General features: G+C 42.0%; 2 protein-coding genes across 9 annotated transcripts; both read left to right on the top strand.

Annotated features, from left to right (window-relative positions):
* Window positions 1-389: 389 nt before the first annotated feature.
* LOC109644370 (SERPINE1 mRNA-binding protein 1-like) lies at window positions 390-8,813 on the top strand. 8 transcript variants are annotated; one of them, XM_069511870.1, is made up of 9 exons: window positions 390-912; window positions 1,545-1,725; window positions 2,661-2,804; window positions 3,116-3,187; window positions 4,279-4,353; window positions 4,666-4,843; window positions 5,133-5,198; window positions 5,451-5,642; window positions 6,856-8,813. In XM_069511870.1, exons 1-9 carry the CDS (start codon window positions 657-659, stop codon window positions 6,913-6,915), a joined length of 1,224 nt encoding a protein of 407 aa, XP_069367971.1. In that variant the 5' UTR covers window positions 390-656; the 3' UTR covers window positions 6,916-8,813. The 8 variants fall into 8 exon arrangements, with proteins under 8 accessions (XP_069367971.1, XP_069367969.1, XP_069367972.1 ...); XM_069511868.1 differs by having other exon boundaries at window positions 392-912; window positions 3,113-3,187; XM_069511871.1 differs by having other exon boundaries at window positions 407-912; window positions 2,664-2,804.
* A 928-nt stretch (window positions 8,814-9,741) lies between these two features.
* LOC109644310 (nucleotide sugar transporter SLC35D1-like) lies at window positions 9,742-13,832 on the top strand. Its single transcript, XM_020109665.2, has 13 exons — window positions 9,742-10,010; window positions 11,087-11,120; window positions 11,214-11,300; window positions 11,748-11,815; window positions 11,909-11,980; window positions 12,075-12,143; window positions 12,218-12,320; window positions 12,406-12,498; window positions 12,625-12,692; window positions 13,011-13,089; window positions 13,180-13,262; window positions 13,350-13,402; window positions 13,501-13,832. Exons 1-13 carry the CDS (start codon window positions 9,811-9,813, stop codon window positions 13,509-13,511), a joined length of 1,020 nt encoding a protein of 339 aa, XP_019965224.2. The 5' UTR covers window positions 9,742-9,810; the 3' UTR covers window positions 13,512-13,832.
* The last annotated feature ends 49 nt before the right edge of the window (window positions 13,833-13,881 follow it).

A 13,881-nucleotide genomic window follows, 5' to 3' on the forward strand; every position in this document is an offset into this window, starting at 1 on the left:
GAACTTCTTCAGTGATGTTTCTGAAGAAGTAGCTGTGAGAAACAGTAAGCAATATATATATTGTCTCTGTGTTCTCCTGTAAGATAATCATGGAACATTTATTTAATTGCATGCATGTTCATTTATGTCATAGCCTGTTGTTTCCTACAGTATCATGTGCTTTATATAAAACAGAGGCTTGTTTCCTGCAGACACAATGTCACATCCACTGGAAGCAGTGCAGATATATATATATATATATATATAGTGTCTCCTGTTGACGTCTGTGTTCAGCTGTGAGACAAACATGGAATATTTATTAACATGCATGTTCATTTCTGTTCCCTGCAGTATTAAGTGTTTTATATAAATCAGAGGCTTGTGTCCTGCAGACCCATCAGTCTGAAGTTGGATCCACTGAGGTGCTCCCTCCTGTGTAACATCCAGTGCCGTATTAAAGCAGGATTACAGCAGGAGGACATGACACTTACATAATGTCAATAAAAACATCGCGGCCGCCGCGTGCTCACATTGGTGCGCGCGGCGCGGTGTCCCGGATGGTGCTCGCACCGGAAGAGAAGGGGCAGCTCTCCCAGCCATCTTGTGGCCGCATCCCGCGATTCGTTCGCATCAAGCCTCGTAGAATCGGAGGTGAATCCCGCTGAAGGGGCGCCATCATGCCCGGACACCTGCAGGAAGGCTTCGGCTGCGTCGTGACCAACCGGTTCGACCAGCTATTGGACGACGAGTCGGACCCGTTCGAGATCCTGAAGGCCGCCGAAAACAAGAAGAAGGAGGGGGCCGCTGCGGGGTCCAACAAGACCGCGGCGCAGGCAGCCAAGCAGCCGAAGAAGGAGTCACAGAAGGACCGGAAGAACCCGCTGCTGGACAAGAAGGAGGAGAGCCAGCCCCCTGTCCCCCTGAAGAAAGAAGGTGAGCGTCCCCTCCCCGCTGCCTCTGTGTTTATCTGGGTCTGTCCTGTGCAGCCCCGTTAGCTGCGGTACTTAGCTGGTCCGAGCCAAACACAGCGTGAGGGCAACATGGACCCTGTCCTGCTGCGAGTAGAGGACACACCGGTCCGTCCTCACAGGCTGAGGACACAGACGGGCTGGTGTCAGCAGCGTCACCGTGAAGCTCCGGTGGTGTCCTCTGTGCAGACCGAGCCAGTGTTGTGTCGCAGAAATGGTTTCCACTGGAGAGGAAGGTGTAGTGTTGTGTTACTGTCTGCTGGAGGATCTGCTGGAGGATGCTCCGTGCACCGGCTGCAGGCTTCTCAGAGCTGTGCAGGATATTCACCTGTGAACTGGACAGAGCGAACAGATCGGGCCGCTCTGTTTGTTGTGATGGTGTCATCTCACTGTGAATGCTATTTGCTGAGCACAGAGGGTTTAACTAAAAGTGATGGACAGACCCACTGAACGGAGAGCATTAGCAGCTGCTGAGAGGTGACCTCAGTACACCAGGAGCTTAAACTGCTCCTTTCCATCAAAGTTCCTGTGTGGAACAGTAAGCACGACTGTAACTCTTGAGTTTACTCCTTTTCAACTTCTGCTCCTGTTTTGCAGGAATCAGGCGGGTGGGCAGGAGACCGGACCAGCAGGGCCAGCCAGGTTCCCAGCACCAGGGCGGCCAGGGCGAAGGGCGACCCGGAGACAAGAGGCCGGACAGGAGACCTCCCCGAGAGCGCCGCTTCGAGAAGCCCGCCGAGGACAAGCCCGAGGGAGCTGGCGAGTTCTCAGTGGACAAGTGGGTAGCTGTGATAAATGATGAAGCGCATATTTAAACATGTTGATGAGCACTAGGCTGTCTGGTGCCATCACAGGATCAGTGTGAAGCTGTGTGCAAGAAGTTAAGTGTCAATTTGATCTGAACTCACTTAACCTCGACAGCGCAGCCATCAGTGAACTGCATGGTTTTGATGCTGGACTGATCTTTGACACTTGTGTCATCAAGAGCAACCTCAAGTGTGTGTTTACAAAAAGTGCAGATCCCCGCTGCAGATAACAGTGTGTTTACACACTTGTTAATATAGTGTCTCTTTGGCCTGAGCACAACAGGCATTAACCTGCATCTCAGGTTATCTGATCAGACGTGTACAGGTGTGAATATACCCAAGATGCATTGCAGGCACATTTGAGATCGAATCACTTTCTGGGACGCATGTGGCCACATTCTCTTGAAAGTATGAACTTAACACTGACGTTGTCTGACCCAACTTTCTAAATATAAGAGATGCTTGATACCATTTTTCCCTTACTAAAAATTCCTATATGGGCTGATGCAGAACACTGATCCAATACTTTGCATTTAAAAACATGAATAAAAAAAAAATATATATATATATATATAACAGCTATATGCTACGAACCCTATATGGAAGTGTTAGTGATGTTATTGGTTCATAGATGTGCGTACTCACTACCCAGCGTTTTCATTGGGAATTGGACATTGATTTATTGACATTGACAAAAGACCCAAGTGTCATAGTCAGACTACAAACATTAACACATTTGCTTTTTTCAAACAGAAATGCTGTACATGCTTATTTGCACACAGAGCGGAGAAGTGAGATCTCAAGCAGGCACCCGAGATGCAATCTAACACCAGGTGTGAACATGACGTGCTTTGAGCCGTCCACTTATGGTTGCAGGGAATAAATTAACATGCGCTTCTGTGTCCAGCAGGCCTTCTGGAGACCGGCCCCCGAGAGGGCGTGGTGGCGGCCGGGGTGGGCGTGGTGGAAGAGGACGGGGCATGGGCCGAGGAGACGGCTTCGACTCCCGTGGGAAACGAGACTTTGAGCGACACAGCGGCAGTGACAAATCGTGAGTCAGTCCTGAACTTAGAGCAGAGAGTCTAAAAATAGAAATGACTTCTCAACAAACTATTTTATTTGCTGGAGTTTCTTTCTTGATTAACTTCAAGTTCACAAAATCACACTGTTCACAAACTTTGTTCTATTTTGACACGAAGACTCGCTGACCTCTGCAGAGTCAAGCCTTACATTGAGCAGCAGTCACTAACCTACATTTCACTACAGACTAAAGAGTTGTTGTTGTTAGATTTCCTCCCATTGTGGCCTGTGTCATAGAGCATCCCATCACTGTGTGTGTGTCCTCCTGTCTGTTCTCAGCAGCAATCAGAAGACTGAGGAGAAGCGCAGTGGCTCCGGCTCACACAACTGGGGCAACGTGAAGGAAGAAGTGAGGTGAGCGTTCCCAAACCCAAGGCCTGTTTGTCTGAGCTGTGCGCTGTCGGGACAATAATGAGGCACATCTGAAATGAGCCCAGACTTTTCTCAGTGTGTTTGGTCCCGGTAAAGTTTTTAACTCATGATGCACCACTTTTTTCAGATTCAGTTACCTGATGATTAGAGTGTGGACACCCAGGCTGGGTTTGAACAAAAATATTTGTAATGTTTGGGTCGGGTTTGGTTATGTTGGCTAGGCTACCTGCTGGATTTTTTTACACCACACGTGCCTGTCATCGAGGAAAACATTGGGCTCGGTTGGGTTTGAACAGAAGATTGCAGCCCCAGCGACTCGACTGCCAAACCTGGATCTCTTTTCTTGCTCATCATAGTTGTTGTTGGGTGTGAGGTAACGTGATGCTTTAGAAAACCACACTTTAAATATTTACAGCTAAGCTGCACATACAAACAGGAGAAGGGGTGTAAATTGCTTCGCCACCTCTTTCAGTGTTAAGAAAAACATGATGGAATCTATTAGATGTCCTCGTCAGAGCTGTTTCTCAAAGTGTTTCACAAAATGTTATTTTCCTGAGTCTCAGACATTTGTGGTTGACATCTGCACTTAATGCATCAAGGTGGAAACCTTTCCTCTGCTGCGCTTGTTTTATGTCATCAGCATCTGACATTGGATTTGTTTACGTACGGGTGTGTTTTTCTTACCCACAATAACTTAAATACCCATTTGATTTACTTATTGGGAAGTTTTCTAAAAAACCACTTCCCTTTAGTTTAATACTTCCTTCTTCAATGTTAATGTTGCACATTGGACACGTTTTTGGTGCTATATTATAATTTTTATTGATGATATAAATTTAAACTTGATAAAAAAACATCTTCAGTTTGGGTCAATACCATTTTAACATTGTCAACACATTTGATTGTACTGCTAATCGTGATAAGTTGAGTCAGTGAGAATCGAGATACAAAAGATACATTCAAGTCTTATCTGTTGTTTCACCATTATTAAATCACTACATCTGTAGTGTTCATATGCTAAATCACGTCAAATAATCTCTATTGACAAGGTGCCTGTGTGACTTTGTTCCCAGTGAGACTGAACAGACTGCCGCCCCGGAGACGACCCCAGAGGGAGAGGAAACTGCACCTGCCGGCTCTGAGAACAAGTGAGCATGCACTTCTGTCACAGTCTCAGTTGTCGGGTGATATTTTGATGTTCAGGAAAGGAATAGCATCTGTTCAAGTAAAAGCCAGGAAAGGTAGATTGCAGCTGCAGAGCACAATCAGCACAATGTGATATTTTCCTTCAGTATTTTTAAGACGTTCTTTGTCACAAACTGTTCCGCATTCTCCTCACACAGCTGTGGTGTAATTGGGATAAACATTGTTACTGACCTGGGATTAGAGCAGGTATAGAGCTAAGAGGATCTGTGGCTTGAAGTCTAAATTTGCTGCATTGTTGTGTGCTGGCTTTCCAGGGAGAACGAGGTGGAAGAGGTGAAAAACGAAGGCCCTAAAGAAATGACCCTGGACGAGTGGAAGGCCATGCAGGACAAGGAGCGCACCAAGGTGGAGTTTAACATCCGTAAGCCCAACGAGGGCGCTGACAGCCAGTGGAAGAAAGGATACGTGCTGCACAAGTCCAAGAGTGAAGATGTATGTATGGAGGTGTGTTGTGGTTTTTCTTCAATTATTTTTACTATGACCAGAAATGTCCTCTAGTCTTTTACAAAGTTCATATTATTCCACATACTTCATTTGTGGTTATTTACATTTTCAAGCAAGGAAGGGAAAGAAAACAGGAAATAGGAGTTTTGAAAATGTAGAAAGTTGTGAACAGATAAAATAAAAGGTTTTTGTGTTTCACTTTGTAATTCTTACAAGCTGATATGACATCACACGTGCAAATACTCCTGCACTCATGTTTCTCACGATCAATTTTCAGAGGCCTGTCGGTGCTTTGATTGACACCCCAGAGATGGAAGCAGAAGCTCAACCAATATACCAGAAGGTGCCTGCAGCTGTCACACTGCTCATTCATCCACACAGTTCATAAAAACATTCAGGGTGTACATTGTTTTGTTTTTTCTAATATTAAGATTATATTAGAATTGATTCCATTTTGGGTGGAGGAAATAAAGAATCTAAAGATTTTGTACTAAACGATACACTCTAAAAGATATAACTCATGTTCACTCACATTACTAAATAAAAACAAATGGAAAGCCATCTCCTAACGTACTTCTACATCTTCTCTTGGCAGCAACCCGGCCCCACCGACGAGTCCAGCGACCACCATTTCCGCAAACCAGCCAACGACATCACATCCCAGCTGGAGATCAACTTTGGAGACCTGGGTCGCCCCGGCCGCGGGCGCGGGGGAGCGCGCGGAGGCAGGGGAGGCCGCGGCGGGGGAGGCAGCAGGACGGCACGCGGGGGAGGACGGTCCGAAAAGGTAACAATGAAAGCCGCTAACAACAACAAAGGTTTAGTGTCCCGCACAAAAGATTCAGCTCACTCACTGAACAGGCTGTAAAATCACTGACGCAGAAAACTAAATCCCTGAAATAACAGACCAGTAAACACATGCTCCACTGTGGAAAACCGACTGACCTCATGACAGTGGTGTTTTTTGTGTGGATCAGATATTTATAGTGTAAAACTGTCAAGTAATAAACGCTATCAGCAAATGCTAATTTAGACTCACAGGCTTTTAAGGTTTGCCTCACTTTGATGTATTTCCCGTCAGATTCCACAGAGGCAGAGCAGTTTGCCTGCTCGGCTCCTGTAAGTGAGCATTTCCTGTTAGAGAGTTTCGCCTGTACCGGAAGCAACCCTGCGGAGAAATGTTGCAGGAAGTTCAACTTGTTGACAGGCCCCGTATCAGATCAGTGTAGAGCTGGAGGAGGCAGGGGTGAGACACAATGAGCCTGGCAACTGTAGGAAACTGTAGATGTAGAACACAATAATATAATAGAAAAGATAATGGACAGTAAATGACGCTAAAGCAAATGTTCAGAGTAAGGATGTTAAACTTCACTCTCTGCTTCCTTTTTGCACCAAACTTCCGTCTACTATTATATCTTGAAATTCACTGTGTACATTTTATGCAAACTAATATCAGAGGCCCCAAATCATGTTCTAAAAATAAGATGGAGTGGAATTTTTTGCAGTCATACACTGTATATGATGGAGTATATTTGTTTTTGCACATCACACATTTAGCCATGGTTTACTGATTCTTGACATTCAGTTATTTTCCCCTGCACAAGAATTCACAACCAAGTTACTGCACGTTACCATTCGAGAATAATGCATGAGTTTTACCAGCAGTGTCATAGTGTCAGTGTTGTATAAAAATCATATTTATATGGCTCCTTTATATTAAGACACTAAGCAACAATAAAGGGGCTTTGTTGTAAACATATTTTCTTTATGTAATCAATAAGATTTAAAAGTAACAAGTAATACAAGTATTATTATTAGACGTAACAGGGAAACTGTTTGAAACTGAGTTGACAGTAAATTGTCTTTGGGTTCATCAGCCTTCACACACACTTTGTAAAATGATCCATTGTTAAAATAAAACCCTTGATTGACTGATTATAGCAGCTTTACTGATGAATAATCACAGTTAACCTTGTCCTGGTTCTTGTGTCTCCCTCCAGGCGAGTGGCGTGTCAGTCCCCAACGTGGATGATCCTGAGGCCTTCCCAGCTCTGGCCTAGGGGCTCATTTTCCACCACCGGCCCACCCATCAGCCCTTCAGGGGCCCCTCCTCTACGAGGCTTGCATGCTTACCACATCTTCCAAGTATATAAGAAAACAGAAAAAAAAAAAAGATTTTAATGACGAAAAAAAAAAGACTGTCATCCCATACCATCCCCACCACCAGAGGACTAAAATTTTACCCGTTTTAAAGGAGAACAAAAGACAAAAAAGGCGGAAAAAGGACCTCTTGTTACACTGAAGTTTTGTATTTAGGAACATGAAAGCAGGGATGTTTTCATACTTGTTCTTTTTTTCAGAGATTATGCATACGTCATTGATAATTTCTTTGTGCTGCTTGAATTTATGAATTTATGCATTTCTGCGATTAGGTTGAAGTGTGTGTATCTCCTCCCCCTGAAGCTTTTGTGCTTTTTTTTCTCCTCTTGACTTTAGCTCAGTATTACGGGGTCATCTTAGAAAAAGACTTTCTACTGGAGTTTTGTTTTCCAGTAAATACACACTGATGTGGTAGCAATTCACTACATAGGAAACTTGTACTAGATATCTGAAGTATGGCTTAACTTGCATATAAAGTGTAATTGCTCTGATCCTGACTACCCACCTGTTTGCGAGGCACGAGTTCAGGATGGGTAACCAGGCAAAGAGACTTCCTACTAAAGCTTGGTATTTTTCAGCTTGTTGTGCAGTGGAAGTAAATGCCTTTTCCTGTTTTATTTTATTTTTTGATAGCTTGCCTTTTTTTGGTGGACCAGTGGTTAGTAATGCTTTGTATCCCCTGATCCAGATGTGCTACCTGTGTTTTCAGGGTGTCCCAGGGCCCAATGTATATCTTTAGGCTGGTCCTCTTAGGTCATACAGACTGTACTACTTGTAACTTCAGGACCACTAAGCAAATATTGTATTTTGTTGTTAAGAATGTTTGTGATTGCGTTTGTTTGCGTGTGTGAGTGTGAATGTATTGAAGAGTGTGAGGCTGAATGTGTGAATTTGACAGCTGGTAACTTAGAATTTTAAGTATTCCTCCGCTAAGAACTTGCCATTCTCCAACAGTAGACTGCACGTTCTGGCCTGAAGTAGTTCAAACTGTGTTTTGAAAAGTGATTGTTGAAATCTATGCGAGAACGATAGACTGTGGACATATCTAGCTCTTAGAGTATCTGTAATATATTTTCAGATCTAAAAGCACTTGGTTTTATCAGCAACAATCTTCTGAAGATTGTTTTTTTTCCCCCTTTTTCCTTCTGTGAAACATAATTGCTGTTTTATTTTATTTTTGGGTATTTTATCAGTGCAGCAGCACCAATGCATAATTTGTCTGAAAGAAATGTCCGCTGTCATCGTGGAGCAATCACGAGCTACAGAATGTATTGTACGGTAATGTTGCTTGCAGCCACCTGTGTCAGCCACTTCCAGTGAGCTTTTTTGTTTTCTTCTTTTTATGAAGTGGGTATTCCACATTTTTTTTGGGGGGGGGGTTGTACTGAAGGCATTAGGGAGTGAGTTACAAGCTTTACATGCTGTGCGTTGCAGTGACTCACTGGTGATGCACTGATACAGACGACTGCGACAGTTTTCTCGTGCGACTGTTTGAGCCACGTGACGGCGAAAGTTTCTCTTGCAAACATCCCTGTTCTAATAAATCGCTTTAGAGGTGTTACATGTACTTTGCCAGTGGCTGTCGGGTGTTTTAAAATCCAAACTGTGAATTTTAAAGGTGTAAACAATGCTGATGACTCTTCATTGGCTCTAACGCACTGAGGTGGTGGTGTGTTTCAGGCCTGCAGTATTCCCTGTTTATCCTATATGGATTTGAGTGAGACGTAAGCACTGCAGATAGGTTTGATTTACTCATTTACAGTTTTTAGGGAGCCCTGCAATAAACCTTCATCTGTGATGTTGACTCAGCTTAATGGACTGTGAAGCTACCATCAGGTATATCCATTATATCTGTTAAATATAAAATTAGTTGGATAAATTAACTAAACAACTAGAACAGATCCACCAAATCCTGAACGCTATAACCTTAAAGAAGGTGGGATTCACTCTCAGACTGTTGTCATGGACTTATAGCTAATATACTGACAGATTTGAGAATTGAATCAACTGACCTTTAATTTACTCAATTCACAACATACAACACCTAGGGATAACGGGTAAAAGGGAGGAAAACAAAGGAAAAGGCTAGACAGTTATTGTCTGCATCTTTAATTATATTTAACTCAAGTTATTAAGCACTATAATCCATATTACTTAGCACCTTACAATGGCAGCAAAATTAAACAGACCAGTCACATCAACAAAATAAAATCATTCGGTATGTGAAAACCGAAATGGAAACTGAAGGCTTAAGAAGGGACTTACAAGACATGGCTGACTCTGCTGACCTGATCTCCTCAGTCCCACAGCTTCAGGGCCCTCACTGCCAAACCATAGAATTCTATAACATCAACTCCAGAGGGGAAAAAAAGTGGAGATAACATTTTGGTATTACAAACATATAAATGAGGTAGCTCCTAAGAAAACAGGAGAGCGATGCATTTAAATGAAAAAGAAAACTAAAGGTTAAAAAAGCAAGGGCTGGATTTTTATTCTACCTTTTAGTTGTTTTTCAGTGAAACAAGGTAGTTGACAAAGTTATACATAAACACTGTTATTCCATTAACTTTATGGATATGATGGTTCCTCAGAATAATAATATAATAATAATAATATAAGATTGACTGTGTATGAAATGTTTACATCCACTTCATTTAAGTCATTAAACCAAGATAGTTCACTTCCTTCCTCTTCCTCGTCTTCGCCAATAAAACTTCCCATCACTCCAGCGTCACGTGTCGGTGTGCGCATGCGCAGCAGGACTCGCGATCTCCCTTTGAAACGTCCAGGAGTTCATGGCTGAGCTCCGCGAACGTCGACATGAGCCCGGAGACAGAGACGCGTCCGCCGGGGGAGAGTCCTCCGGAGCCGGGGGAGACGGCTGCGGTGCAGACGGCTCCTCCTCGGTGACGGAGAAGCTTCTGTCCGCGGTGTTTTATGGAGTCAGCTCGTTTCTCATCGTCGTTGTCAACAAGAGCGTCCTGAGCAGCTACAGGTACAAAGTTCAAGTCAGAGGAAGTCCGACATGTGTGTTATTATATGACTGGTGTTCCTCTAACAATGAGTGTGTGTTTGCGTGTTTGTGTGTGTGTGTGTGTGTGTGTTTGTGTGTGTGTGTTTGTTTTTCTACCAACACAAACATGTCCCTTCATTATCAGTGTTCAGATCTTTTACTTCAGTGAAATCATCAATTCAACAGCTTAAACGCTGAACTCCAAGTGAAAGAGTTTTTACAACATGAGAATCTTTTACCAAAATGTGCCTAAAGTAAGAGGATGTAACTTCAGAGAGAAAAAAGAACACCGCATCCATCTAACTGAGTTAATGTTGAGTTCATAAACACATATATTCACCTCACTTTATCACAATTCAAACTTATAATGCAACATCATGCGTTATGGTGTTGCTGGAAAACTATATCAAGATAAAACAAATGTTCATATCCGCATGAGTTATGAGTATTTTATCTTTTTAAATTATTAATTAAAGTAGCTGAACCTCAGTCAAAATCATAGCTTCAACACTAAATACTACACAGTACTGTGCAGTCATTTATTACATTTACTGCATTTGTGTTGGTTCGGAACTTGTTGTTTATAATAGTATAGAGTTTTTTATTCTATCTTTCGCAGTTAGGAAAAAAACTTAAGGATCTTGAAAAGGCCAAAGTTGTGAACCGTGTGTAATCACAGGTTATAGACAGTGTGTAGGAAGTAAACCAGACGTTAACTCGCAGCTAAGAAGCATTAATGAAATGTAGTAATCACCTCCGCCAAAGATATCATGTGTCTGTTTGTCTGATAGTTAGTAGGATTATTTAAAAACTACTGCACAGATTTCCAAGAACCTTGGGTTAGAGAAGAACCCATTAAATGTTGGTGCAGATCCAGATACATTTACATAATTCATGAATCTGGATGGAAATAATCCAGATATTTAGGTATAAACTTATATTTATTAGCGTGTGAAATTTGCTGCAGCTTGACTGATTTTATTTATTTACTGTGGCAGAATTGATTCAAATATTTGTATTCAGTCATTTTCTTCATTCTCACCATGTGTGTTTTACAGGTTTCCATCATCAACATGTGTCGGAATCGGTCAAGTATGTTTGTCTTAAGTTGAGTCAACATTTTTCCTCTGCTCCCAAACAAACACTGACGTGCACCACTTTGTCTCCCTGCTCTAATAAGTGCAGATGCTGGCTACAGTCGTGGTTCTGAGGATGGGCAGGATGTTGGGCATCATCTCATTTCCAGATATGGATCTGAGTATACCGGGCAAGGTGCGCTGGGAATTCTATGAGCTGATACTATATGAGAAAATGTAGTTCCCAAAACTATAATCTACAACCGAGTATTACAGGGCCATATTGAAGCTAAAGAATACATTTTCAGAATAAAGTCATAATTTTATGAGAAAAAGTTACAATATTTTGAGACTAAATTTATATTTTCATCTACTTCTACAAGAATAAAAATCACATTTTTATCAGTATTTTGTTATTTGTGAAACTTATTCTAAAGTATAATTTAAAAAGATGCTCCACATTCTTCATTTTAACACAAGCGCCAGATAGATCTTCTGATATTCCCCCTCTGATATGACATAGAGCCTAAAATTATAACTTATTCTCAAAGTCTCAGATTTTTTTCCTCCCTTAAGTGGCTCTGATACTTCATTAATAATAATAATCTATATTTAACATTTTCTGTGCTTCCTTCCGTTGCAGATGTTCCCACTGCCTCTGCTGTATGTCGGGAATCAAATATCAGGACTATTTGGGACACAGCGACTCAAGTGAGAGCTTGTCCTATTATTTCACATTATCATCATGAAATATAGTTTAAAACAAAAATAAATTTCAATCTGAATCATTTCTTCTGCCCCTAGTTTACCTATGTTTACAGTTCTGAGGAGGTTCAGTATTTTTCTCACCATGGTGTTTGAGGGACTCTTGCTGAAGTAGGTGCAACGCCATGTTACCTCTTTTTTACAATTTAACTGAAATGTTTTTAAATTTGCGAATGAATGCTTTTAATGTTTCCTCTCCTCGCAGAAAGACTTTCTCCATGTCAGTGAAAATGACCGTGTTCACCATGATCTTTGGTGCTTTCATCGCTGCCAGGTAAGCGCCACATACACTGTACCCATGTGCTGATATTCAAACCCAGGCAGCGTGTCTCACTCTGGGTTTTGTAGCTCAGATTTAGCGTTTGACCTTGAAGGGTACGTCTTCATCATGCTGAACAACGTCCTGACTGCGGCCAGCGGGGTGTATGTGAAGCAGAAACTTGACTCTCAGGTGAGCAGAGCAGTCACATCTCAGCACATGGCGCCTCTTGTTCATTCATCGTTTCTTGAAGAGTTGTGTGCTGCTGTTCACACAGGAGCTGGGCAAATATGGGCTTCTGTATTACAACGCTCTGATCATGATCTTCCCCACTATGGCTTATGCTTACTACTCAGGGGACTTACAAATGGTAAGATGTGGTTTTCTAACATGAGTTAATGTATAATTTAGGTTCTGATGACTTGAGTCAGTCCTGAGAGTCTCTTTCGTGTGTGTGTGCGTGTGTGTGTGCATGCGTGCGTGTGTGTGTGAACAGGGGCTGGAGTATGATGGATGGTCCGAGCAGGTGTTTGTTGTGCAGTTTGTGCTCTCCTGTGTCCTGGGGTAAGTACTACTTCTACTGCCATTATTTGTTCATGGATATCACTGTATATAAAGATGGATGGCATCTCAGCTCAAAGCCTCATAAATCCTGTCTCCTCCATGTTAGTGGACGGGACATGGACCAAACTAAAAATCAAAGTACACATCAAATAAAATGCTCTATCATTGAAGTTTGATGCCATAAAATCAGCTGAGACCAGCTCATGATTGGTCGACAGCAGGTATCCATGGAATCTTGGAGAAACGTCGTCCTGGTGTATATACAGATCAATAATATAAACCCTCATCTGTCTAATTGATCTCCCATCTGTCATACAGCTTTATATTGATGTACTCCATCATGCTGTGCACGCAGCACAACTCAGCGCTCACTACCTCCATCGTGGGCTGTATCAAGGTGGGTCATTCAAAGCCGGTACTGTCCTCTATTGGCCAAGTCATGAATGCAGATGTGTGAAGTGACTCTCTGTCTCTGTGATTGCTGCAGAATGTTGTGGTGACCTACATTGGAATGGTGTTTGGTGGAGATTATATTTTCACCTGGACAAACTTTATAGGTCTGAACATCAGGTAAGACTCAGAGCATTTGACTGATTCTGTTTGAAGAGTTGATATTTTTTGTCTAAGGACAGATTGTGTCATCTTTGTTTCTCACAGCATCGCCGGGAGCCTGGTGTACTCCTTCAACACCTTCACGCAGGAGCGAGCAAGTAAGAATGTTTCAATGGTTATATTCACCGTTACTTTCCAATCAGGTTTTGTGTGCAAGGTTTCCTGACTGTTACTTTTGTGCATCAAATTTGAACAGAAAAGGCGTAAACAGAGAGTCCCGACCCTTCGCTGAAGTACGTCCAGAGCAATGTACATAGATACGTGTATATACATACAGTATAATGCATATATCTATTTTTAAAACATTCCTTTTATAAGTTTTACAAACATTTCCTGTATTTTGTCAGCTCACACATTTTTGTTATTTTACAGTCACGTAATGTTATTTGTTGAGACGCTATTATCAGCTTTCATGTATAATTATGACAAAGAGCCTTAACTTTCATATAATTAAATTTCACTGACAAAAACAATGACATAGACATTTTTATATTTGAGAAATTAATAAAATTTAAGTAGATATTTTAATTCTTTGTACCTTTTTCAACTCACATAAGGTATATGTGAGGATTATTAT

The sequence above is a fragment of the Paralichthys olivaceus genome, chromosome 16 (genome assembly GCF_024713975.1).
Source record: "Paralichthys olivaceus isolate ysfri-2021 chromosome 16, ASM2471397v2, whole genome shotgun sequence".
NCBI lineage: Eukaryota > Metazoa > Chordata > Actinopteri > Pleuronectiformes > Paralichthyidae > Paralichthys > Paralichthys olivaceus.

Coding starts and splice junctions, on each gene's coding strand:
- LOC109644370 (XM_069511864.1), top strand. CDS start 657: ATGCCCGGACACCTGCAGGAAGGCTTCGGCTGCGTCGTGACCAACCGG. Junction 913..1,544: donor TGTCCCCCTGAAGAAAGAAG/GTGAGCGTCCCC, acceptor CCTGTTTTGCAG/GAATCAGGCGGGTGGGCAGG. Junction 1,726..2,660: donor GGCGAGTTCTCAGTGGACAA/GTGGGTAGCTGT, acceptor TTCTGTGTCCAG/CAGGCCTTCTGGAGACCGGC.
- LOC109644310 (XM_020109665.2), top strand. CDS start 9,811: ATGGCTGAGCTCCGCGAACGTCGACATGAGCCCGGAGACAGAGACGCG. Junction 11,981..12,074: donor TTTGAGGGACTCTTGCTGAA/GTAGGTGCAACG, acceptor CTCTCCTCGCAG/AAAGACTTTCTCCATGTCAG. Junction 13,263..13,349: donor TTTATAGGTCTGAACATCAG/GTAAGACTCAGA, acceptor TGTTTCTCACAG/CATCGCCGGGAGCCTGGTGT.